The sequence below is a fragment of the Dysidea avara genome, chromosome 1 (genome assembly GCF_963678975.1).
Source record: "Dysidea avara chromosome 1, odDysAvar1.4, whole genome shotgun sequence".
NCBI lineage: Eukaryota > Metazoa > Porifera > Demospongiae > Dictyoceratida > Dysideidae > Dysidea > Dysidea avara.
Window position 1 is genome coordinate 37,162,498 of NC_089272.1, and position 26,300 is coordinate 37,188,797.

The following is a 26,300-nucleotide window of genomic DNA, read 5'->3' on the forward strand; positions in this document are numbered from 1 at the left end:
CTACACTCTGCATACCGACGTCATGACAAGGAAAAGAGACGTGAATACCAACAACGGGTTCATGAAGTAGAGAATGCCTCATTTACTCCCTTAATTTTTACCACTACTGGTGGAATGGGTGATGCTGCTACTCAGTTTTATAAGAGATTGGCCAACCTTTTGAGTGCAAAGCACAGTCTTTCCTACGGAATAGTGATGGGATGGCTGAGATGCAAATTGAGCTTCTCTTTGTTGAGGTCTGCAATTATGTGCATTTGCGGTGCCAGGTCCAGTTTGCGCTGTCCCATTGCTGAGGCACCGATTGCAGTGCAGGTCGCTGAGGCCCATATGTAAGATAATTTGTTTTTGTTTATTATGTACTGTTTTATCTTATGTCATTAATTAGTGATTAAAAAAATGTAATATAACTGAGTAAATTATACATGCAGCTGAATGCTTTATTAGGGTGACTGTTCTATTAGAGTATCTCGATCTCGCATTTGCTGCACATAGTTGCCTTTCGAATCATAACTCAGTGATTTGTAATCCGATTCTTCTGTACTACTGCAAGAACTTTCCATGATGATTATTCCAGCTACATACTGATTTTCAGCTCGTTGCTCTAAGCGGTTTGCCTGGTAGACACGAAAACTAATAGTTTTTTTATTCATAAAAATCGATCGCGTAATTTTGACACAGGTTGGGTTTTGTGTCATATCTCCATGGTCTTTATTCCGATTCCTTTCAAACCACAAAAAGGCACTCCTACGATGGTTGCTCCATCTACATATCAATTTTCAACTGATTCCTCCAAGGAGTTTACCCTGTAGGCGTGACAGACCTTCGACCTTATTTTACGCAAATAATTGGTCATAACTCCGTGAATGTTCATCGGATTCCTACCAAAGTTGGTACAGAGATCCGCCTTAATAAGCCCTTTAAGTGTGCCAAATTTCATCCCGATCCGAGCACGCATTCGTGTTTTATGGCAGATTTTGCGAAGTGTGCGAAATGAAGAAGTAGAAGAAGAAAAAAACGAAGAAATTAAAACGAAATTTTGTTCGCTCGTATCTCGGAAATGGCTGGAGCGATTTTCTTCAAATTTGGTATGTATACTCCCCTAACTGGGCGGCACGTCTCTAGCAATTTGGTTCCAATCGGATAAGGGATCACAGAGCTACATAGGTGTGAAAATTGCGTTTTCTTTCTTCCTGTTAATGTACTCACGGTGTGGCGCGCCGGCTTCTTGGGCCGCACGACACACTATCGTGTGTCTTGATACTTCAAAACACACAAAGTAAAGTTATTTAGTATTGATAAAATGTAGCTGTTACACATCGATATTCCCCACTGTTCTGCAAATTAGGTCTGGCTAATTGCAAAAAGATAGCTTTTTGTAGCCACTGTTACTGCATTATAATTTTAGTTGACCTTCCTCTACTGTAGGTGATCCCAGTTGGGTATATAGCTAGCTACATTTTATGGAATAGAATCCAATTATAGATTTATATGTGGTATAAAATAAATGATGCGGTTGTTGTGCTGTTTTTGCTTGTTTGCTACTGCATGTTGCTACTACTGCTGCTTGTTTGCTACTGCAAATGTAATCAATGCCTAACTCATGGTAATTAGGTAAATACACTCAAGTAGTCAACCCAAAGTGATGTCTGCTGTTGCTGTTGCTGCTTATTGCTACAGGGTTGACTACAGTACTTGTGCTTAAATCTCTTGCAGAATAGTGAGCAGCTAAAAACTCAGCTGTTATAATTTGCCACTAAACAAACAAACTGAAAACCACAACGCAAGCTGCTAGACTACTTGCCGCATTACATAGTGGGCTGGTGTTTTATTTATTAAGACTTTACAGCACAAGTGCTGAAGGTCTGTAAGGCTCCTGGTCCTACAGCCTGTTTTAAGTTGATACAGATAGTACTGTATGGTGGAGAAAGGAGAAAAAATCCATGGCTGGACTTGGGCAGCCTCGAACCTGCAGCCATCCATATGTTGCTCAAAATGGCTGTCCAGTACAATCAAAACACTATACTAACTACACAAAAACACTGTTAGCTACTCCACCTTGACAATGAAACACTAATAATTTAATGCCATGCCCTTTGCCGTACACTGTTATCAAACATCAGTAAGTATTTAGATCTATGATTCATCAACACTTAATTTGTAAAAGCTGACAAAGTGTGGATTCATCAACTTTTCCTTCCATACTTTTTACAGTACCTCTTAGCTACAGTACTGTAACTCAAGCACTTCAAATACACTCCTCAAGGAAAGTGTCTGATACAGAAAATTAATGCTTCAATATGGTTTTGTTGCATGAAGGAGAGGACAATCAGCATGACTGTGGATAAAAGCAAACTCAAGGTGCAAAGTACTCATCAGGATCCCAAAATCCCAAAAAGGTACATGCCAGATGGGATGGGGAGTTAGGCATTGTGGTGTAAATAGCGGCTGTGAAATGTCTCCAGTCTTTGACTGTGGTCTAGCAGACAGACCAAAAATTGGGTTATGGATTTAAAAAAAAATTATGTTGATGCTCCATTTTCTTAGTTTTATACTACGTACATAGATATTTGATATTAGATACACTAGCGCTCTTTCCTAAAAGTGGTGGCAGCTAGATGCCCTTTAGTTTGGGAGATTCCACTATACAGTACTGTTATAATATAGTTCAGACTACAGGTTTATTGCACATAATTAATTTTGTTTTTGTTTTTGCAAGACCAGCTCTGAATGGGGGCAACCCCCCCCCCAGCTCTTTCTGCATTACACTCATTCCTTAGCTAGGTTAGTATATTTAGACTAACAGTGTAAGAAGCTATATAGCTACACACGCGCGTATGTTGTTTAGCGAACCTTACCATCGAACAAAGTTCTTGTGAGCTATGTATAATACTACTTTGTACTGCATGAAATAGGTTAGCACTTAGATACTGTGCTACATCAACCTACCAGCTCTCAAACATGGAATTTTTTGGGATATTTTAAGGATGCCTTATCGTCTAGATGGTGTAATTGAAGCCTCACCACAGCAACAGTGTAACTGGCCAATAAGCTCATGCAGTTTGAATACTGCAAGAACTATCTATGTATAAAAGACCAGCTACTACTGTATTGAGTGAATTGTACATAGTTATTGCTAAATGATCTATTTTATTGTGCAGGAAAAATTTCATTATGATGGAATACAGTATACTACTATTGGTCATTATCTGTGAGGCAACTGCACAAAGTATGTACATATATGTGTGTAGATGTACAGAAACATGTATGCATGTTCCTAGCTGTGCTAAACAAGTTGGTATGCTACTTCATGTATATAGCTGCTCAGTTAACCTTTAAAAACTGAATGTTCTGTAATTATCGATATTAAAAATTAGATGTCTTGCATGGCTGTAAACAAAGCAATGTAAATTTCCATACAGTTAATACTGCTGTGCTGTATTATATGCTATTAAAGTGCTATAATGGTGAGCACAGTGCTATATCAAGGTAGTTATAGTACTGTGCGTAGGCTTGAGATGATTAGTTACGCAGTGCCCGACCCTAAAATTGAGACAGCTAGGATGATTAACCGGAGAAGAAAGTACCCAAGAGGCGGAAACTCTAACAGGTCAAAGGAAATTCTCACACATTTGAACAGCTCTTGAAACTTGGAAGTTCTTTAAAGCATTGCCTTCAGTGCTCATGCCATACAAAAAATATGTAGCACTCAAAGAGTGCATGGTCTTGAAACGAAATATAACACTTGTGCTATATTTGTCTCTCACCCACTATTTTTGTGCTGTATTGTTTGCATAGCACTCGTAGCAATGCTTTAACTAATATTTATAATAACCTATGGTATGTTCACGTTGAGCTGAATCCTCAAAAACATTTAATAACTCATGGATGCAATTACACACGATCTTGAAATTTGGCTCATTTGTAGTACTGCTTGACCCACTAAAAATATTTCAAAATCTTGCTGTTCAAATGTTTGACATAATATTTACGGCCAATCAAAAGTTTCACAATACATTTCCTATGGAGAAGCCATATAAGTACAATGTCCATTACAGCACTTTCCCAAACTTGTAATGGAGCCAAACTGTACATGTCTGTTGTTGACACCTTTGCTGTTACCAATAATCATCTGGTTGGCTGAAATGTTAACTCTGTTGAGAAAAAATCCACTTTTGCTGTTTTTCAGGATTCAGCTCAACGTGAACATACTATAGGTTTTGATATTGTTATAACTAAAATACTTTCATATAGCTAGTCGTGATGATACTGATTGCAACTAAATTATAATATTGTATTTGAAATGTTGATAGCTAATAATTATGGGTAGGAAATAGCGGAAATGGGAAAAGCCAGCAGAAAAAGGTTATTATTTCGGTATACAGGTTAGATTTTACAATGCAATACTTCTTTGCAGAAATGTGACCCAGTCTGACAAAACCGGGCTTATCGCCTATTCAAAAGTATCGAGAAATGCCGGTTTTAAGTATTTAGTGTGTTGTAGCTCGCCAATGGTTGAAGCTATGTGTACCAAATTTTCACACATTTTACACCAATTCCTTACCTTCCAGAGCATCACTGTGCAAGTAGCCAACAATAAGTTTCCCGCCATTTTAGATAGTTTTTAAACCAAGGTTGACTCAGTGTATCAGGCAAGCTGCAAATTGGGTGGAAGGGGGGGGCCTGGAAGGTGGGCAAGATGGTGTTCAAAAATTGAAAAGGAAGGCCAGGGGATGAATCAGGCCAAGTTTTGAGCCATTGAGGTCTCAAAACTGGCTAAAATGAAAGGAAATTCACAGCAGAGGTACTAATTCAACACCACAGAGCTGTACAGCCACATACAGTCATTCCCAGGCTGACCAGAGCTCCATTAAGGCCCCACACCACACGTACGGATCGCCACTGGGCTTGGGAAAAGCAGCCAGCAAAACCAGACCACTCAAGTCTAGCTGATTTTAAATGTGGAATTAGATAGTTTATTCATGTAGCTGTGTGTCCTGGGTGAAAAATCGAATCTGCTGACATGGGCAATAAGACCGGTTTTCTCAGACTGGGTCATAAATGTTGAATCATTTCACTAAAATGATTGTAATTACGTAACACTCCAATAGAGTAGTCACCTGCATTAAATTGCTCTAATAGAGTAGTCAAGAATGTTTTTTTTTTAAATAAATGTCTTACCAAGGATTGTAAACCTGTGAATTTAATGGACTATAGCTGGTAAAGACTGGGTATTATAGACTATAGCTAGCTAAGTTTCCAACAGTGAAAGCTAGCTACTTCCTTGAAACCATTAAATAGATTAAACTATTAACATGAATATGTTTACAAAGTATTCTGTAGTTATTTGATATAGCTATAATATAGTGCTGCATATAGATGTAGGGAGTTGTCTTATAGCCTTAGAGTAAAAGTCATATGATGGGGTATGTGGCAGCTGCAATATGATTATCAAGCTGGAGTGAGTGACTCCAGTGATTAAGGATACTATGAACAGTCACGAGGCCTCCTCATAGAGCCGCTTTAGCCTCCTCATAGAGCCGCTTTAGCCTCCTCATAGAGCCGCTTTAGCCTGATAAGCATACTTACCCAGTCATTGTAAAGAAGCTGCAGGTGCAGTTTCTGAAACCTATAATAACTATAATAAGGTTACTATGTAACCCTCTTCATGTTATAAAGCTGTAGTAAAATGTTTGTATATATAATAAGGTTTATAGGAAGTAGTTAGCTTTCAGCATTGACAACTTAGCTTATGTTGCAAAATCCAACCTGTATATTGACAAGATGACTTTATCAAACATTCTGTTAGCCATTCCCATTCCCACTTTCTGTTCTTGTCCTATTCCCATTTTCCTAGGATTATACTTACTATAAATAAACAATTGCTATAATAGGTAACCATTCTCATAAGTGTTATACATAAATCCATCTTCCATTTGAGTCCACACCACCAGTGACTTGTAGTCTATAGCAAACAGTGTATAATATTATTGTGCTGTCTAAAGAATGCCATGGTTGTACATTGGATGAAGATAATGAAACAATATTAAAACTAAAATCCAAACTAACCAAGACTGAACTAAGTTTATCAAAAGTTCAAAACTAAAAATTGATACTGTTTTCATTAGAAAACTATAAACTAAAATTAATTTCCCTATACACTATGCATGTTTTACTCTATAACAAACTTTTAAGGTCAAAGCTTTCCATGCAGTAAAATGGAAAAGCAAATTATTAATGCTTTCAAAAAAAACAGTTTTACTTCTTCACTTGCACACATGCCCTCACGTACACACGTGTGCATACAAACACACATGCATACACACTGACATGCACACACACACACACACACGCACACACACACACACACACACACACACACACGTACACACATATATGTTTTAAAAGATACTTGTATGTGTATATTGAATGTTTGTTGAGTTTCAAGATGCTGCCATTGTTTTGGCATCCTTTGACCTGTAGCTATAGAGCTGACTGACTTGGTACTCATAGCTGTTCTGTGACTACACTTACATCACAATAATAGCTACAATAACAGTGACTAACCAACAAGCTTGTTAGGCTAACACAGCTGTAGAAGTTATGATTGACAACACAATGGAAATGTGAACAGTTGACACGGTAATTGTAGGACTAACCACAACTTGAATATATATTAGCTGCATATATCTAGACATCTTTGCTACTAGATATCTTTGCTGCTCTCAACAGATAAGGATAAAATTTTAACAGCTCATTGGTTTTCATTCTAAACAGCAGAAAAATTCATAAAATGAAATCTTAGAAAAATACTAACTGGTTGAGTTTTTGTTAGAAAGTACTGTATGTAGTTTGGTTTATATTAATAAAGTGTTTAGTACTTTAAATCAACTGTACTCTAATACAATTGTGTTCATTTTTATTGTTACAGATCTTGTTATTACTAGTGGGCCTGTGGATGCAATAGCATGTATTGGAGACACTGTTAATATTCCTTGTGGGTTTGTTAATGAAAGTGGCAGTGTTAGACCAGACTGGAGGATTATTAGGAGGAATAATGATGGCATTGTTATTAGTGATATGAGTGTAACTGGATTATCCATCATCACTAATCCTAATGATGGTCTACAGTGGATAGTTGATCCACCCGGTGGATTAAATCATACTAATAGTGTACTAGTTGTTGGTCCAGTGGATGAGTCTCACAACCAGTCATCATATCAGTGTTATTTCACATTGTTAACTGATGATAATGTTTTTGCCAATGTTACTAGTACTAGTATTGGAACTCTGACAGTGTATGGTTAGTATTATAAATATATATTTTAAACAGTAGAATTATATATATGTAGTAAACTACAAAGATTATATATGAATGGTACATTCATATCAGCTAATAGCAAAACAATTAGTATTTTTAATGCTAGTGGGTTTTTTGCAATAAAAAGCACTTGAAAGGGAATTTATCATTACTATAGTTAGCAAAAAGCAAACTTGATTCTTAAGTTACAACTGTCAAGTAGTAAATTATTATTCAATTTGTTCAAGTGCCAGTGAAAGGAATGTCTAAAGTAAGGAAGCTTGCCTTTACCATCCACTGTGTCTGGGCATTCAACAAAGTTAGGATTAAAATTCAGATACCTTGTATTCATAGACTTTATGTGCACCTAGTAGGATTATGATTATGATTATGATTATATACTGGGTCGAGACAGCATAGCTGATGCAGGTAATTACTTCCAAACTTAACTCTTTCGTGGTTCCCTTGTTGGATAACATTTTAATCTGGCAAAATAAAGGGCTTTTTTGGTGAACCTTGTAGTATCAAACAGTATGGTAGTACTGCTTAAGTAGGAATCACCCCTAAAGTGATGTGCACCATCTAAAATGTCCCTTTAAAGTCATCCTAGAGACATCCTATGCGACAACAATCACCTTTATCAAATAGTATTAGTCCATCTAACATCAAATACAGCATTAGAAACAAGAAAAGGTTTACAAGCAGCTGAATATAGAGTTAAAAATTTTTTTTTTCATCTGCCTGCCTAATTGACTACAGTCACAAGGCTGGAGGCCAAACAAAGTAGCACATGGCCACCATTTTATGCCACAATAGCAAACTCACCATAGGCATGTGCTTTTTGGGGTTCCGACAAGTGTGTGCTCTCTGCACCTTGTATTTTCTTTTATCTTCAATTCAACAGTCACACATGTATAGCTGTATATGCTACAACATAAACTACTATAAATGATTAAATGATGTAGGGATTCAAGTGATAAACAAGAGATGAATGATGGTATCACAGCAGGAAAATCCCCACTTTGGCATTAAACAAAATAAGTGCTATAACATGCCATTTCCCACCAAGCTATATAAATAATTATACTGTATTCATCTCTTGTTTCACTACTTTTTATCGCTTGGATCCTTACTTCATTTTAGAATTTTATAGTGATCTATATGGTTTATGCTATATATTTTCCCATATGATAGACTACCTGCTGGACCTAGCAAAATTACTCTAGTACTCATTGATGTCACATCTATAAAAAAATTGAACCACTCTCTCCAAATTTAGGTAGCATCATGAAACAAAATCGCACACAGAGTTTCATTTGACTCCTGTGTTATGGTTGCCTTTTGTAGTGATTGTGCAATAATTTTGACATTGCACTAATGTATTCACATCTGTGTATTTCATTGAACTAATAATGGTTTACCCAAACTGGTATAGAGTTATTATAACCAACTGATCATTATTAGCAATGCAATTGTGTTTTCTTCTCTGCAAAGGCCAGCAAAGCAAATTTCATATTGATTTCACAATTTCTGCACCCAGGCCTTTTGAAGGCCGTACCCTTTTTTATGCAGCTTGGCCATTTTTTCATGAATTATCTTATCCCTATAAGGATAAAAACATCAATGGCTGCCACCTTTGATTTCATATAACTTGGCTGTTTTGCATAGATTTCACTTATTTTTGTATTTTCAGTACTACCATAAACTCATCATTGTTCTTCTTCCAGTATCTGCAGATACAAATATGATGATACAAGGTAAACCAATGCTCTACCAATAAAGAAAAATACTCATCAATCTAATACCCAATAAATAATTAATACTGATAATTGCTCTATAATTTTGTGCTTGCTTATTAATGGCTATGGCTATATAAAGTTGCATTATAATACCACACAAAAACAGCCAAGCTGTGAAAAATGGTGCGGCCTTAAAAAGCCTGGGTGGAAAAAGTTGTGAAATCAAAGGTGGTGGCCAAGAAATGGCTGCAATGATGTTAATGTTAAAAACATTTAATAATGGTTGTGTGCATTGTTAAAATTTATTAGCATTAACATCATTGCAGCCATTTCTTGGCCACCACCTTTAATTTCACAACTTTTTTCACCCAGGCTTTTTAAGGCCGCACCATTTTTTCACAGCTTGGCTGTTTTTGTGTGGATTTCACTCCTTTTTGTACTTTATAAGACCCCAAACCAGCCTATGGCTGACTTTGAGGTTTGTTTTTACTCACATTTCTTCTTTTCTATGTAGATACAATGATGATTATTGAACACAAACTTATAAATGTATTTCATTGCATGAATATTTGATAATATTATTGTAATACTCTACTAATAGAGTGCACATTTTTTTTGAGGACTTCTAATAGAACATACATAGAATGTTCTAGAACAATCTAGTACTTCTATTGGTAGATCTATGAATTACAAACGTTTGATTATAAGCAGATTTCAACTAGAAATTTCATTTATAAAGCAGAAATTAAGTAAGGTGATCAGCCAAGGTAGCAGTGGTTTAGTGGCTAAGGATGCAGGTGTTAGGTATGGAGGTCCCTGGTTCGAACTCTGGTAAGTTTTTTTTTTAATTTTTTGCACACCTTTTTTACCTTGTGGTGACTGCTCTATTAGAGTATTTATTTGCAACAGTAGACATTTTAGCCCAAAGCTAGGTCAAAGATTTCAGATCCAGGTTGAAACGGTTTCTATTCTAGTGTATTAAGATTGATTGTTTAATTTTGTAGTTGTATTGTGTATGATGTTTTGTTTGTGATTATTGTTGTTTTGTAACTGTATGGGTTTTATGTAAGGGTATCACCTTGTACAGGCATCTGCCTTTTGTGTATCCCTTTAAGGTTACGGGATACTGTAAACCCCACATGTACACTAGATCAATCATTTTTCATGATTAGGGGTTTGCTTTTTCTTAATGCATTGTTATCAAATATTTATGCATTCTTAACTTCTCATTAATCGACATGAATTTCAAATGTTGTTAAGGAAACATGAGTTGTCTCCATGCCAATTAGTGAAAACTGTGAACCAAAAATCAGACCAATGAAGAACCATGAGAACTTACTAACAATTCTAAGGTTTGAAGAACATCACTTGTGAGGGACTGACAAGAGGATTTGTGAATAATGTGTATAGTTGCTGAAATATGACTACAATATGGCCTAAAGCAAGATCCTGTGGTCACAAAATTAATTTTAATTGATATCACAAGCACTAGAAACATTATTTCTAACAAATGGCTCCGTCAAGCACTAGACAAGAAGCCAAACTAGAAGCCTGTTTATACAAAATGATAACAATTAGTTTGACAGTCCTGATTTTTGGTTCAGGAAAATATTGCCATTAAACAGCAAAACTACGCATGCGCTTACAGGTGCGCCAGTTGCTAAGTGTGTTGTTTCTATGTTATCTTGTACTGTTAGTTACGTGTGTTTTTTTGTACCTTGTAACTGTCCAGTCAGCATGCTATTATTCTCCCAACAATTTAAGCCTGTTACCACCGATACACAACACAACAACACCAAGCCCGCCTTAATTACATAATAAAATTTATGTTTGACAGTCGCTCACTATCCCGTAACCTTAAACAATTTGATAATAAATAATGTTTAATAACAAATTCCTTCCAAGTTAGGTATGCATGATTGTACTATAGTATTTGTCAATTATTTTGCAGTGACTGTTCTGTTAGAGTATCGTGATAAGTTGCAAATGCTCAACTTCTTTAGCAAAGCAAATCCTGCACCTTTTATGCTAGAATGCAATATCCAGCCTGTTGTATCACAAGTTCTATTGGCTTAGTACTTATTATGGTGATTATGATGATGACAATTGGTCTTATTCATAGTATACTATCCCACCGATCTATACCAAAATGGCTATAATATTGGCTTTGATTCGATGGAGTTACAATACGTAGTATTGTATTGCAGAGTAATTTCATTATTTAGCAGCAATCACATTGTTCCCAGCAACTTAGACAATCCATGGTCAACAGTTTTTCTACTTCTTCAATTGTCACCTTACACAACAGCTGTTAAAACGTATACGTAATTACAAGCATGCATATGTACCTTGGTGTAATAATGTACTACAATAAATATGTGTGTACACTGATCCCCCGTATATGTGACCGGATTTGCGAAAAGGGGTCTTCCACACACATCCAATTCTATGACCTTGAAAGACCATAACGTTGTGTTCAAGCAAGATACAAACCTGAAATTTTCTTCATCCATTAACCTGTGTTGGTATACTCACTATCATCCAAATTTGAAGGCAATAACTTTTCCCAATCTGAAGTTATGAATTGCCAAAGTTCGTAAATTGGATGTGTGTGGAAGACCCCTTTTTGCAAATCCGGTCACATATGTATTTGTTGTATAGGAAATCCACCATCTCCAGGAGACATCACAATTACTGAAGGTTGTTTGAGTATTATTACATCATGGGATCCATTCACTAGTGACCCAGTATGTGGACCAGTGTCATATGATGTGACAATATCACCATCTGATGGAGTGACGATGATCAGAATAAATGACACCTCCTACAATTTCACTGGAGTAACACCTGATAATAATTATACAGTCACTGTGACTGGTAGAAATTATGTTGGTGTGGGGGAGCCTGCTAAAGTGATAGTGAATGCTCCAATTATAACAAATGTTCTTCCTTATGGTAAATACAGTGTACGTTTGTATATATAGTACATAACAAGTACGTATTATCTATTATGTATACTGTGTGTCCTTTTCCAGTAAGTACTGCATAGTTTGCACTAACTGTAAGACAGTTTGTAGAAATCATGATTAATATATTTGTGCCTTACTAATGCTTATAATAATATATCCATCAAATTTTCACCTTCCAGGCACCATGTGCATGTACTGACAGTGAAACTGTCGAAACTCACTTATTATACACACAGTAGCATTGTAGTATACAGTATTTACATTGAACTGATACTGAAGTCAACACCACTTATATGATAGTTGCATGTTTACTTGATCTTCCATATAACTCTTACTGTATTTTCATACAGCACTGTATGGAAAATATGCACTTTGATCCTACCACACTCCCAGGGTTTAAACACAGGTTTATAATAAGTGGCAACTGTAAACAAGGGCGAATACGTGTGGTGCTAAAGCACCCCCTCCGATATTATTACTTATACGCTAGAGCTAGGAAGCTAGTAGAAACTACAGATGTACAGTAATTCTACTACAAGCATGGAGAATTAAAAGATGGAAGGAGCAAAAGGAAGGACTAATCTATTACTATAATTAATGGAAGGCAGTCAAAATCGTATTTAGGAGGAAGGACTTAAACTGAAACTGATAAGAATCAGAATACCCTAATAGAACAGTCATGCTACTATTCCAATAGGACATCCAAAATGATTTCATTAGAACCATAATGAGTGTGTGAGCTGAAATCAAACCTCTTCTTCTTGATCTGTGCACTGTTATCTCTCACCATTCGTCAAACATCCTGCCTGCCATACCAATTGCTTCAATTATAATGTAATGAGGATTTTGAGATAGGAGTGCAAAGAGAAGGTCTTATTAATATAACAAACAGTGTCAGGTTACAGAGGTATTTTGGATCATAGTGGTGTTGATTAGCAAGATAGAACCTAGGCTAAATGCATGCTCCACAAGCTGAGTGTGCTACATAGTATATGTGCCTGATAGCAACCCCACCCCCTTGTGAATTCCTAGTTCTGTCCCTGGTAAATCTGATCACCATATTAATTATTTTACTTTGGGTGGGAAGATAAAAGTGTCTACAACAAGTACTGTATATTCCATACAGTAACAGTTAGTTACTGTACATAAAAGTACTGTATGAGAGATAATTGGACAAAATACAATATACTTGGTTTTAGATATGCAGTACAGTTGTCATGAAAACAACTCCACTCAGACAGTACGATGATCATGTGCATGATGTTTTAAATTGCTAAAACTAGCCAAACTATTCTTACCAGTTCGTTCTAAGACTAGAAATAGATTATATGAACACTTTCTGAGAGTCTGATCACCAAACATTGATGCGGTTCAGGCACTCGGTTCTGACTCGACATGAATGGCTCCAACCAAGACAACCAGGAAGTACAATATCTATAACATATTGTGCTTTGTGTGGGAAAATCAAAGTGCCACTGTGTACTGTATTTTCCATACAGTACCAGTGCAAATACAGTACAGTCTTACAGAATAGTTATGTAAGGAATGTTACAAAACCAATCCCACTCAGACAACATGATTGATCATGTGACATTGTACATCACTAAACTAGCCAGTTGGTTCTACGACACATACAATAGACACTTACTGATAATCTGATCACTGAATATTGAAGCAGTTTGGGCAAGCGAGATGAACACTCCAAGCAAGACCAGCAAGTACAATATAATTTTCACTTAAAGCATGCACCACCTCTTCTTCTGTGTATGGAGAATGCAGCACTTAGTAGGTATCTCGAGGCAAATACAGCACTCAACTTTGCCTTGTGCAGTATTAACATCTCAACATGCCCCCTCATGCTGTATTTTCCATACACATGCATGGAAGTGCTTTAACTATGGATGATTATGTATTGAGAAAAAGATCAATTTACTGCCATACTTATAGTCATTGCCATAGAGTTGATTAAACACACTGATTATATATAATAGTATAGCTACGTGCCTATATACAGTGTTTGTGGGTCATCTTACAGTATGTACTTACTATATATTACATGTATAATACATACCTCTATAATAAAATTATTTAATTCTTTTCACAGTGAGCAACTTGAGAAACACCAGAACAACACATGATACAGTCACTGTGAGGTGGGATGATAATGCTGGTATTTGTAGTGGACTTGTAACATACTTTGTTACCATATCAACTGCCGATGAAACTGTGCTTGTTTCTGTGGCTATCAGAAATTATCTACAGTTTACCTTCACAGATTTGATGAGCAATACATCATACAAAGTTACTGTTTTAGGTACTAATGAATTTGGAAATGGAACAGATACTATGATAAATGTGATCACAGGAGCAGTACCACTAGATAGAGAAGGTATCAAGACACATGGTTGTGTGTCGTGCGGCCAAGAAAACTGGCGCACCACACTGTGAGTATATAGATATTGACAGGAAGAAAGAAAACAGTTTTTGCATGCATGCATAGCTCCATGGCCCCTTCTCCAAAGCACACACTTTTTGCATTATAGCTGTCAGCCAGGATAGGCCACACAGCAAATTTGATTAAATTCGCAACAGCCATTTTCAAGATATGGGTGTTCAAAGTTTTCTTTTAATTTCTTTGTTTTTTCTTCTTAAGCCGTACGGGGGCTACAATTTATTTTCGTACACTTAGCAAAAAGTGCTATAAAACACGAATGCATAACTCAATTGCCTTGACCATAGGCACATATGAAGAGCGTGTAACAGTGGATTCACATACCAAGTTTGCTGTGAATCTGAGGAATGTCTAAGGAGTTATGAGCATTTATTCACGTAACAAAAGATAAAACTTCTGTCACGGCTACAGGGTAAACCGAGTATAGGAATAACTTGAAAATTGGTGTGTGCATAGGCTGATCATAGCAGTGCCTTTTGATAGTTTGAATAGCAATAGAGTTACAGCGACAAAGTTATAAAGCAAAAACCAAACAACAGGATTGAGATACTCTAATAGAGCAGTTGCCACGGGGTAAAAAAGGTGTACAAAAAATGTCGAAAAAAAAGCTTACCAGAGTTTGAACCAGGGACCTCCATATCTAACACCTGCATCCTTAACCACTGCCATCTTGGCTGATCACCTCACTTACTTTCTACTTTATAAACGAAATTTCTAATTTAAATCTGCTTATAATTAAACGTTTGTAATTTGATAGAACATTCTATGTATGTTCTATTAGAAGTCCTCAAAAAATGTGTAGAGTATTACAATATTATCAAATATTGAAGTAAATTATGCGATGCAATCATTTGAGTCCGTCTTCAATAATCATCATTGTGTCTGTATAGAAAAGAAGAAATGTGAATAAAAACAAATTTTAAAGTCAGCCATAGGCTGGTTTTGGGGCCTTACAAAGTACAAAAAGAAGTAAAATCCACACAAAAACAGCCAAGCTGTGAAAAATGATGCAGCCTTAAAAAGCCTGGGTGAAAAAAAGCTGTAAAATCAAAAGTGGTGCCCAAGAAATGGCTAAAATGATGTTAATGCTAAAAATTTTTAATAATGGCTGTGTGCATTGTTTAAAATTTACTAGCATTAACATCATTGCAGCCATTTCTTGACTGCCACTTTTGATTTCACAACTTTTTTCACCCTGGCTTTTTAAGGCTGCATCATTTTTCACAGCTTGACTGTTTTTGTGTGGATTTTACTTCTTTTTGTACTTTGTAAGGCCCCAAAACCAGCCTATGGCTGACTTTAAAATTTGTTTTTATTCACATTTCTTCTTTTCTATACAGACACAATGATGATTATTGAAGATGGACTCATAAATGTATTGTATCGCATAATTTATTTTGGCACCATTTTTTCACAGCTTGGCTGTTTTGTGTGGATAAACTTATACAATAAAATTTGTGATTGAAACCTAGTGAGTGTATATATGTACGTAATAATATACAGCTAAACAAATCAGGCTATAACAAGGGGATAACTATTGTCTGAGAAATACAATGCTCTTGGGTGGTTAGTGGCAATTACAGGGAATTTTGAGACATGCTGTACTTTTACTGTTGGAATCAGTTCTGATTTGTAAAAGTTGTATTTATTCAATGGCATGCCTTATTTGAATTGAAATACTCCACTTAAAAAATGTATATACCTATTATTTTGTACGCATTGAATACTGAACTGACAGTCGGTTCAATACTGTACTGACCAGCATTGAACCGACAGTAAAACTTGACAAAAAGTTTCTAAAACAACAACAAAAAAAATGCTGGGCTCAAACCCTAGACTACCAGTTTGTTAAGTCAGTGTGCTACACTGGAAACCAAGGCTGAACCCAACACAACCCTAACATTAACTTGATGTTTCCTGTTAAACATAGTAATGTTTTTCACTGTCTGTATGAGTTTGAGGAGAGCTAGCTTTACCAGGATGCTTGCTTCACTCGCTCCAACCCTAGGCCGCCTCGAACTCACCAAAAACTTACAACTAGCGTGTTTGATACTAGAGTAATTTGTGTTATAGAAAAAGAACTTTCGGTTCAGTAACCACTTTCTATTAACTTTTGTAATTGGTCTGGTATGTGTAGTACCAAAAGAAGAGAGTACCTAACACAGTACAGACCAAACTAATGGTTTAACTGGCCATTGTACAAAGATACATCACAAAACATAGAAAAAAATAAGTAGGTGCATAAATTTGCTGTACAAGGCTCTTTCCTTTATTTTCCATTGGTCACTATACAAAATGTTGCACGTTGCCAGATGCACATTTTATCAAGGATTCTGATAAATGCAACCCCATCCCTGTAAACTAAAGTATGCAGAAGTTATGGTGCGTTATTTAAAAGATGGTGTCATTTTCTGTAATATTTTGATTTTGTAAAAAAAATGATGTACAGTGAGTGTCAAAAGTTTTTGATATAGTACTGGCAGTATGTACTTCTTAACACATCTGATGGAATATCATTGACTCATTTGTGGAGGTCCTGTACTGTACTCCTGATTGATTGGTAACTGGAATAGGCAGTTTGTGGCTGATAATATCCCAGGGAAATGAAACACCACAGCTCCAGTAAAAACAAAATAATATTGCATTAATTATTGGCTACAAGTACTAACATGAATTTAAAAAATCATGACAAGTACTGGGTTGTCAATGAAAAATTCATAGTGATCACACACAATAATTTGGTGGGGTATATATTCATTCCAATCTCAGTTGGTCTTATTGAAGAAAAACAACTCATCTGATAATATGTGGTGGATGATCATGGTACTGCAAAGTGGAGCGATGAAATTAGCAGGTATTGTAGGTACATGGTCCATAGTGAGGTGGCATTTTTTACAAGGTTATAAAACAATTGCTATTAAAGCAATGCTGTTCTAGAGACCAATATAGTGTAGATATATGTGTATCATGTCTGAAACACTGTTTGTTAACCGATAGTCTCCCATGCCTCATCTTGCTGCTTTTTGTTGGATTTTCAACTAGATATATCTGGTGGGCGGGCGTCAAGGGCAGATTTGGGAGGGTAGTGCATAAGGTGCTGAAGCACACCCCTGCTAAAATTTTACCACATGCATAGTAGAAGCTACAGTACAGGTGCATTGCATCTTAAGCAACGAGAAAAGAGAAGAGCCAATCCCTTCTAGGAATCAACAAGAGGGGTTTATATTTTAGGGATAAAACTTCTAACTTTACCATGCCTCATGTAAAAGAAGTGAAAGTGGAGTCATATAGCTATATAGCAACATTAATAGTGTTTGTTGCAGCCCATTTTCTAGGAATGTAAGACACCAATACCTGCCTAGGTACTTCATTTAACTCACCGGCATAGGTGGTGAACATGCACTAGCTAGCTATTAAGTTAGTTATGCTATTGTTTTGGTGACAGTATATCAGCAGTTAACAATGAATTCTTGTGTGCATACTATAGTGATATTACAGCTAATTAACTAGTGTGTGGTTAACCACCGAGTCTCTTGGTAATTAGTACTAAGAGACTTGTACTTCAAAGTATTGCTCACATACCATTTTCTAATAACCTATAAGACTGGTGTGTATGGTGAAATTGAACACTTCTTCTTGACTTGTGTACAGGATATGTCACCAATGTACCAAACATCATGTCATACTAACAACTGTAAAAGTTAATCCTGTTCCTTTATGTACCATGAATCCTAAGACATCGATTCCTCTTGAAGGATAGAAATAACCTTCTTTTGGTTAAATATAACAAGTATTAGGAAAAATTAATTTTAAGTTTGATTACAGATCATAGAATTAAAATGTAGCGTAACAAGGGAAGTCGCCTATACCAGAAGATATACTAGTGGGTATTAATCCCTATACCCACAACTGAATTAGGAAATTAATGTCCACTATTATATTTTTAGCTATAGGCAGCCTACCTTGTTTCACTACTTTTTATTCCTATGATCCCTTATCAAATTTAAAATTCCTAATACTTGAATGTTTGTTTACTCACTATTTTGACTGGTGAACCCATGCATACTGCATTTGAACGGAAAGAATGGACCAGGCTTATAATTGTTTCCCCTGAACGTGTGCCCCAAATATAAATTACTGAAATAGCAAAGTAGCCATTCCGCATTGTTTTCAGTTATGTCCTTCCCGTTACACAGCATTACATATGAAGTAACACTAGGAGAATGACCTCTGCAATCAGTCAGTCACAATGGAAATTCAATTCATGGGGAAGCCATCACATGGCACTACCACCAATTGACACCTTCAGCAAAGATAAATGGGACACAAAGGAGGACACAGGCAAGTACATGAAGCATACATTGTACATGCTGCGGTATGTCAAAAGGCACCAGTCAAGCTGATGCGACATCAAACAGTGAAAAACTAATCCTGTAGCCTTAGCTGTTATAGAGTTACACTTGTCTGAAGGAGTCAGTCAAGCAGTCGGTCAATATAAAATTCCAATAAAATTAATTTTTGTAGGAACTGTTTGAAAGTGTTTTAGGTCATATTGAAGGCCTTGGTTATACACTGACTAGACACCATGAAGGTATTGCAAAATAGTTTTAGGGTGATAGTTTTGGCCAGAAAGGATAATATCAGTTGTAGCTACTTTGAACCTGATCAAGCTCCACACAGTTTACATAGATAGCTTATTAGAACAAACAAAATGTGACCACTTCTACTTGTATTGTACATTTGAAAGTACATTTATAAGTAAGTTCTTTTCTAATGATCTTTTAGCAGATAGGCCAAGAAGTGCCTTTAATACCAACTTTCCATAGGAGATGCTTTACAAATAACCACAGTATGAATCAAAAATTCCATTCAACCATAAGTAATTCCCCTCAACCATAAGTAATTCCCCTCACTGGTGAATATAAATAGAAATCTCTTTGAAGGCAGTTGCAACATCATTTTCAGGTATATTCTATCTGTTATAAACGAACAAATAACAGTATGAGAAGAACCTCTACAATCAGTCCACTTACTGTGGAAATAACGGACAATTCTTGCAACAGCCAGTTTGCACTGAAGCCACAGCCACTGCACTTTACCATAAATCAACACCTTCGAGGGAGTGTAGGATACAGGACAAATTAAGGTAAGTCCATGATGCAGGCACGTCTCATGCCAAAGTGATGTTGAACAGTGAAAAAATATATATATCCTGTAGCATCAACTATAGTTATGCTTGAAGGAATAAAATTTCATAGAAACTTGCTGAATTAGTTTGGGGTTGCTCTGAAGGAATTTTTTGAGCTTTGTAATGCTTAACCAATACCACCAAGCTGTATTGAAGGAAAACTGAGGCTGTCTTTTGGGTGATTTTGAAAGGCAAACTCCATGATCCCTAATATCAGTACTACTATACTGTGTAATAAGGTTTAGTCAAAACTATTGCCAAATTTAATTTCAGAAAGCTAAAGTTGCAGTGGGGGCATAAAGCATGCTCCATATTCTGAGTGCACTTTTATGTACCTCTAGCTACTAGTTGTATCAACCAGTTGCTACATTACTTAGCTACCACTATAAATGACCCTAGCTTAGCACTCCCCTTTGGGAAATCTTTGATTCGCCTATGTATTATCCTCCATCCCCTAGCAATAGCATACTCTTACAAAAATGCTGAAATAATCTCTGTAACTCAATCAGTTGCAATTAAATTTGTAGTTTTTTTTTGGTGAACAGTTATGTAATCTGTGTGTTAACTTATACACCATGCTTCAAGATGTTATTTTTAAAATTACAGATGTTTATGAGTGCCAACACTATTATAATGACTTTAATATAATAATCTATTCATACAGGTGCTAGTGAATCATCAGATGATGATGACCTCTCAACAGGAGCAGCAGTTGCTATCAGTGTAGTGGTCACATTTATTATCACACTTGTTGTTACTGCTGTAATGACGTATATCATCACCAGAATGTATTATAAGCATCAACCAGAGAAAATTGTTAGGAAAAATAACAATGAAAACAGTGCTACTCAAGATAACAGTCAGTTTGTTCTAATGGGTCGAGATGTCAAAATGGATACTAATCCATCTTATGCTCTTATAGACAAAGACACTATCAAAATGGATACTAACCCATCTTATGCTGTTACTAAGTGACTCATGCTTTAATGTACTGTACAATCCATGGTCATATAGTTCGAGTTATTGATGTATGTGTGGGATCATGATTGGTATTATTCACTGTATACTGGTTTTTACTTTGCTTATTATAATCTAATATGAAGTGCTATCCCACTAGGGACCTGTAAGAAGGCTAGGCCTGTTAATACAGGGAGTCAGAAACATGTAGCTGAAACATGAATAATGCAGAACAAAATCCCAGACCCAGTGGTGACTTGATCCCCCACAACATACAATGTAGGCATGCGCTAAGGGAGCTACAACAGCCGGGATCAGAGATCTTCTCTGCATTCAACCACTACTTAAATATTAATACATATTCTTGCTAGCTTTGTGTTTGCTAGGTTTGTGTATATAATAGACTTCAATAGACATTAAGTTAGAATAGACTTCAATATCAAGACACACGGTAGTGTGTCGTGCGGCCCAAGAAGCCGGCGCGCCACACCGTGAGTATATTTACAGGAAGAAAGTAAACGCGATTTTCACACCTTTGTAGCTCCGTGATTCCTTATCCTATTAAAACCAAAGTTGTTACAGAAATGCCGGCGAGGTAGGGGAGTCCACATACCAAATTTGAAGAAAATCGCTCCAGCCATTCCCGAGATACGAGCGGCCAAAGTTTGGGTTTTTTTTCTTCGTTTTTTTCTTCTACTTCTTTTCGCACTTTGCAAAATCCGCAATAAAACATGAATGCGTGCTTGGATCGGGCTGAAATTTGGCACACTTAAAGGGCTCATTAAGGCGAATCTCAGGACCAGGTTTGGTAGGAATCCGATGAACATTCACGGAGTTATGACCGATTATTTGCGTAAAATAAGGTCGAAGGTCTGTCACGCCCACAGGGTAAACCGCTTGAAGGAATGAGCTGAAAATTGCTATGTAGATGGAGTAACTATCGTAGGAGTGCCTTTTTGTGGTTTGAAAGGAATCTATTTAAAGGCCATCGAGATATGACACAAAATCCAACCTATGTCACAATTACGCGATCGACTTTTATGAATAAAAAAACTATTAGTTTTCACGCCTACCAGGCAAACCGCTTAGAACAGTGAGCTGAAAATCGGTGTGTAGCTGGAATAATTATCATAGAAAGTCCTTGCAGTAGTACAGAAGAATCGGATTACAAACCACTGAGTTATGATTCCAAAGTCAACTACGTGTAGCATATGCGAGATAGAGATACTCTAATAGAACAGTCACCCTAATAAAGCATTCAGCTACGTTTATAACTTACTCCATTATAGAATTATATGGCATTGCAAGTTATTCTGTAGGGAGTTCAGCTACAAAAAGTTAATCTTATAGACAATTCAGCTACAAGCAAGTCATCCTGTAGAGAGTTCAGCTACAAATATGTTGCTGTAGAGATTCAGAACATTATAAGTCACACTGAAGAGAATTCAAGTCACCTTGTAGAGAGTTCAGCTACAACAAGTCACTCTGTAGAGAATTCAGCTACAAACAAGTCACTGCGTAAAGGGTTCAGCTACAAAAAAGCTACCTAGTAGAGAGTTCATCTAGATCAGCTACAAACAAGTTACTTTATGCAATGTTCAGCTACAAGTAAGTCACTCTGTAGAGAGTTCAGCTACAAAGAAGTCACTCTGTAGTACAAACAAGTCACCGTGGAGAGAGAGTTCAGCAACCAATCAAAAAACCACCATGTAAAAGAGTTCAGCTATACAAACAAGATATAACTCTATAGAGAGATCAGGTAGAACTTAACAGATCACACTGTAGAGAGTTCAGCTAGAAACAAGTCATCCAGACTGAGTAGAGAGATCAACTAGAAAACACCACCTTGTAGAGAGTTCAAATTACCCTGCAGATAGTTCAGCTACAAACAAATCACCCTATAGAGAGATCAGCTAGAAGAAGTCACCTTGTAAAGAGTTTAGCTACAAAGAAACTACCATGTAGAGAATTCAGCTATGAACAGATCACCCTGTCGAGAGTTCAGCTAGAAACAAGTCATCCTGTAGAGAGATTAGCTAGAAGAAGTTACCTTGTAGAGAGTTCAGCTACAAAGAAACAACCATGTAGAAAGTTCAACTGCAAACAAATCAAACTGTACAGAGTTCAGCTACAAACAAATCACTCTGCAGAGAGATCAGCTAGAAACAAGTCACCCTGTAGAGAAATCAACTAGAAGAAGTTACCTTGTAGAGAGTTCAGCTGCAAACAAACCATCATGTAGAGACTTCAGCTGCAAACAAATCATCCTGTAGAGAGTTCAGCTACGAAAGGATCACCCTGTAGAGAGTTCAGCTAGAAACAAGTCATCCTGTAGAGAGATCAGCTAGAAGAAGCTACCTTGTAGAGAGTTCAGCTACAAAGAAACCACCATGTAGAGAGTTCAGCTGCAAACAAGTCGAATTGTAGAGAGTTTAGCTACCAACAAATCACCCTGTAGAGAGTTCAGCTAGAAACAAGTTATCCTGTAAAGAGATCAGCTAGAAGAGGTTACCTTGTAGAGGATTCAGTTATGAACAAACCATCATGTAGAAAGTTCAGCTGCAAACGAATCACCCTGCAGAGAGTTCAGCTACGAGAAGATCACCCTATAGAGAGTTCAGCTAGAAGAAGTCACCTTGCAGAGAATTCAGCTGCAAAGAAACCACCATGTAGATAGTTCAGCTGTAAACAAATCATCCTGTAGAGAGTTCAGCTACGAACAGATCACCCGGTAGAGTTCAGCTAGAAACAAGTCACCCTGCAGAGAGATCAGCTAGAAACAAGTCATCCTGTAGAGGGACCAGCTAGAACAAGTCACTTTGTATGTAGAAAGTTCAACTACAAAAAAAATCACCCTGTAGAGAGGTCAGCTACAAACAAATCTCCCTGTAGAGAGATCAGCTAGAAGAAGTTACCTTGTAGAGAGTTCAGCTACAAAGAAACCATAATGTAGAGAGCTCAGCTGCAAACAAATCACCTGTAGAGAGTTCAGCTACAAACAAATCACCCTCTAGAAAGATCAGCTAAAAGAAGTCACCCTGTAGAGAGTTCAGTTACAAAGAAACCACCATGTAAAGAGTTCAGCTACAAACTAGTGACCTTGTAGAGACATCAGTTACCTTGTAGAGAGTTCAACTACAAAGAACCATCATGTAGAGAGTTCAGCTGCAAACAAATCACCTGTAGAGAATTCAGCTACAAACAAATCTCTCTGTAGAGAGATCAGCTAGAAGAAGTTTCGTTCAGCTACAAACAAATCACCCTGTAGAAAGATCAGCTAGAAGAAGTTACCTTGTGGGGAGTTCAGCTACAAAGAAACCATCATGTAGAGAGTTCAGCTGCAAACAAATCACCTGTAGAGAGTTCAGCTACAAACAAATCTCTCTGTAGAGAGATCAGCTAGAAGAAATTACCTTGTAGAGAGTTCAGCTACAAAGAAACCATCATGTAGAGAGTTCAGCTGCAAACAAATCACCTGTAGAGAGTTCAGCTACAAACAAATCTCCCTGTAGAAAGGTCAGCTAGAAGAAGTCACCTTGTAGAGAGTTCAGCTACAAAGAACCATCATGTAGAGAGTTCAGCTGCAAACAAATCACCTGTAGAGAGTTCAGCTACAAACAAATCTCTCTGTAGAGAGATCAGCTAGAAGAAGTTACCTTGTAGAGAGTTCAGCTACAAAGAAACCATCATGTAGAGAGTTCAGCTGCAAACAAATCACCTGTATAGAGTTCAGCTACAAGCAAATCTCCCTGTAGAGAGATCAGCTAGAAGAAGTTTCCTTGTAGAGAGTTCAGCTACAAACAAATCACCCTGTAGAAAGATCAGCTAGAAGAAGTTACCTTGTGGAGAGTTCAGCTACAAAGAAACCATCATGTAGAGAGTTCAGCTGCAAACAAATCACCTGTAGAGAGTTCAGCTACAAACAAATCACCCTGTAGAGAGATCAGCTAGAAGAAGTTACCTTGTGGAGAGTTCAGCTACAAAGAAACCATCAGTAGAGAGTTAATTATAAGGTGCAAACAAATCGCCTGTAGAGAGTTCAGCTACAAACAAATCTCTCTGTAGAGAGATCAGCTAGAAGAAGTTACCTTGTAGAAAGTTCAGCTACAAAGAAACCATCATGTAGAGAAAACAAATCACCTGTAGAGAGTTCAGCTACAAACAAATCTCCCTATAGAAAGGTCAGCTAGAAGAAGTCACCTTGTAGAGAGTTCAGCTACAAAGAAACCATCATGTAGAGAGTTCAGCTGCAAACAAATCACCTGTATAGAGTTCAGCTACAAACAAATCTCCCTGTAGAGAGATCAGCTAGAAGAAGTTTCCTTGTAGAGAGTTCAGTTACAACAAATCACCCTGTAGAAAGATCAGCTAGAAGAAGTTACCTTGTGGAGAGTTCAGCTACAAAGAAGCCATCATGTAGAGAGTTCAGCTGCAAACAAATCACCTGTAGAAAGTTCAGCTACAAAGAAACCATTCTGTAGAGAGATCAGCTAGAAGAAGTTACTTGTATATTGTTCAGTTATACAAACAATTCACCCTGTAGAGAGAGCAGCAAGAAGAAGTCACTTTGTAGAGTGTTCAGTTACAAAGAAACCACCATGGAGAGTTCTGTAATAAATATATGTATTATATATATAATTTGTACATTTACTGATAAAATCAGAAATATTTAAAGTACATCAGCTTCATCTTTTCTTCTTCCTGTGGAAAAGAAAAAAAGACAGGTTAAAAAAGTTCCAAAGCCGGCCTATGGCCGGCTTTGGGGTATACAAATACAAAAAGAAGTGAAATCTAATCCAAAACAGCCAGCTGTAAAAAAAGTGTGCGGCCCTCAAAAAGGCTATGGTGAAAAAAGATGTGAAATCCAAGGTGGCGGCCAAGAAATGGCTGTGATGGTAGGTTAATGGTAAAAATTTTAATAACGGCAATTTAGGTGAATTTTTTGCCAAGACCAAGCGGCACAAAAATTCACCTGAATTGTTGTTATTGAAATTTTTACCATTAACCTACCATCACAGCCATTTCTTGGCCGCCACCTTGGATTTCACATCTTTTTTCACCATAGCCTTTTTGAGGGCCACACACTTTTTTTACAGCTGGCTGTTTTGGATTAGATATAATAGACATTAAGTTAGAGATACGTCAACTAGTTGCCAAACTTCTTGGCAGAATAGACTGGTAAATGCATTGAGAAAAATATAGGTAGGATTTATAAAGTGGGGATAATCACTTTACACAAAAGATGTAGATACTCTAATAGAACAGTTACTGCACATTGCTATTGCAGTTGGAATGGCCAATTAACATTAACTAATGCTTAGCAAATTTGAGCAAACTAAATGGAAAATAAAAGAATTGCTAACAAAAAAAACCCAAAAAACAAAACTAGATTGATCCCTACAACGTAATGAGAATGCAGTGCACAGGCCTAGCTAAAGGTTACACAATTTCATATTAATTTGCAAGAAATAAATGATACTTAAAATTGAAATACAATACTAATATGTAATAATTAACCCTCCATGATTATGCAAATTCTTATTGTATTTACAATTGCTTGCATGCATAGCTAAATACAGTTTTCATATAATAAAAAAAAACTGCTTTAAGAAAAAAATAATATGGCCTTGATAATGAGGTGGCCTTATTAAAGAGGTTACGAAGCTACTATGTGTTAGGTGCTACCTGATGTGACTAC

The 26,300-nt window shown here is 36.7% G+C and overlaps 1 protein-coding gene across 1 annotated transcript; it reads left to right on the plus strand.

The window, feature by feature from the left end:
* Positions 1-4,339: 4,339 nt before the first annotated feature.
* Positions 4,340-20,760, plus strand: LOC136246455 (protein sidekick homolog). The gene is made up of 5 exons (XM_066037937.1): positions 4,340-4,382; positions 6,929-7,300; positions 11,698-11,991; positions 14,110-14,394; positions 20,310-20,760. Exons 1-5 carry the CDS (start codon positions 4,340-4,342, stop codon positions 20,618-20,620), a joined length of 1,305 nt encoding a protein of 434 aa, XP_065894009.1. The 3' UTR covers positions 20,621-20,760.
* The last annotated feature ends 5,540 nt before the right edge of the window (positions 20,761-26,300 follow it).

What these genes read in the sequence shown, in the direction of transcription:
- LOC136246455 (XM_066037937.1), top strand. Translation starts at nt 4,340, where the DNA reads ATGGGAAAAGCCAGCAGAAAAAGGTTATTATTTCGGTATACAG. An exon ending in GTTATTATTTCGGTATACAG is followed by an intron (nt 4,383 to 6,928) that starts GTTAGATTTTAC and finishes TTATTGTTACAG; the next exon opens with ATCTTGTTATTACTAGTGGG. An exon ending in AGTACCACTAGATAGAGAAG is followed by an intron (nt 14,395 to 20,309) that starts GTATCAAGACAC and finishes CTATTCATACAG; the next exon opens with GTGCTAGTGAATCATCAGAT.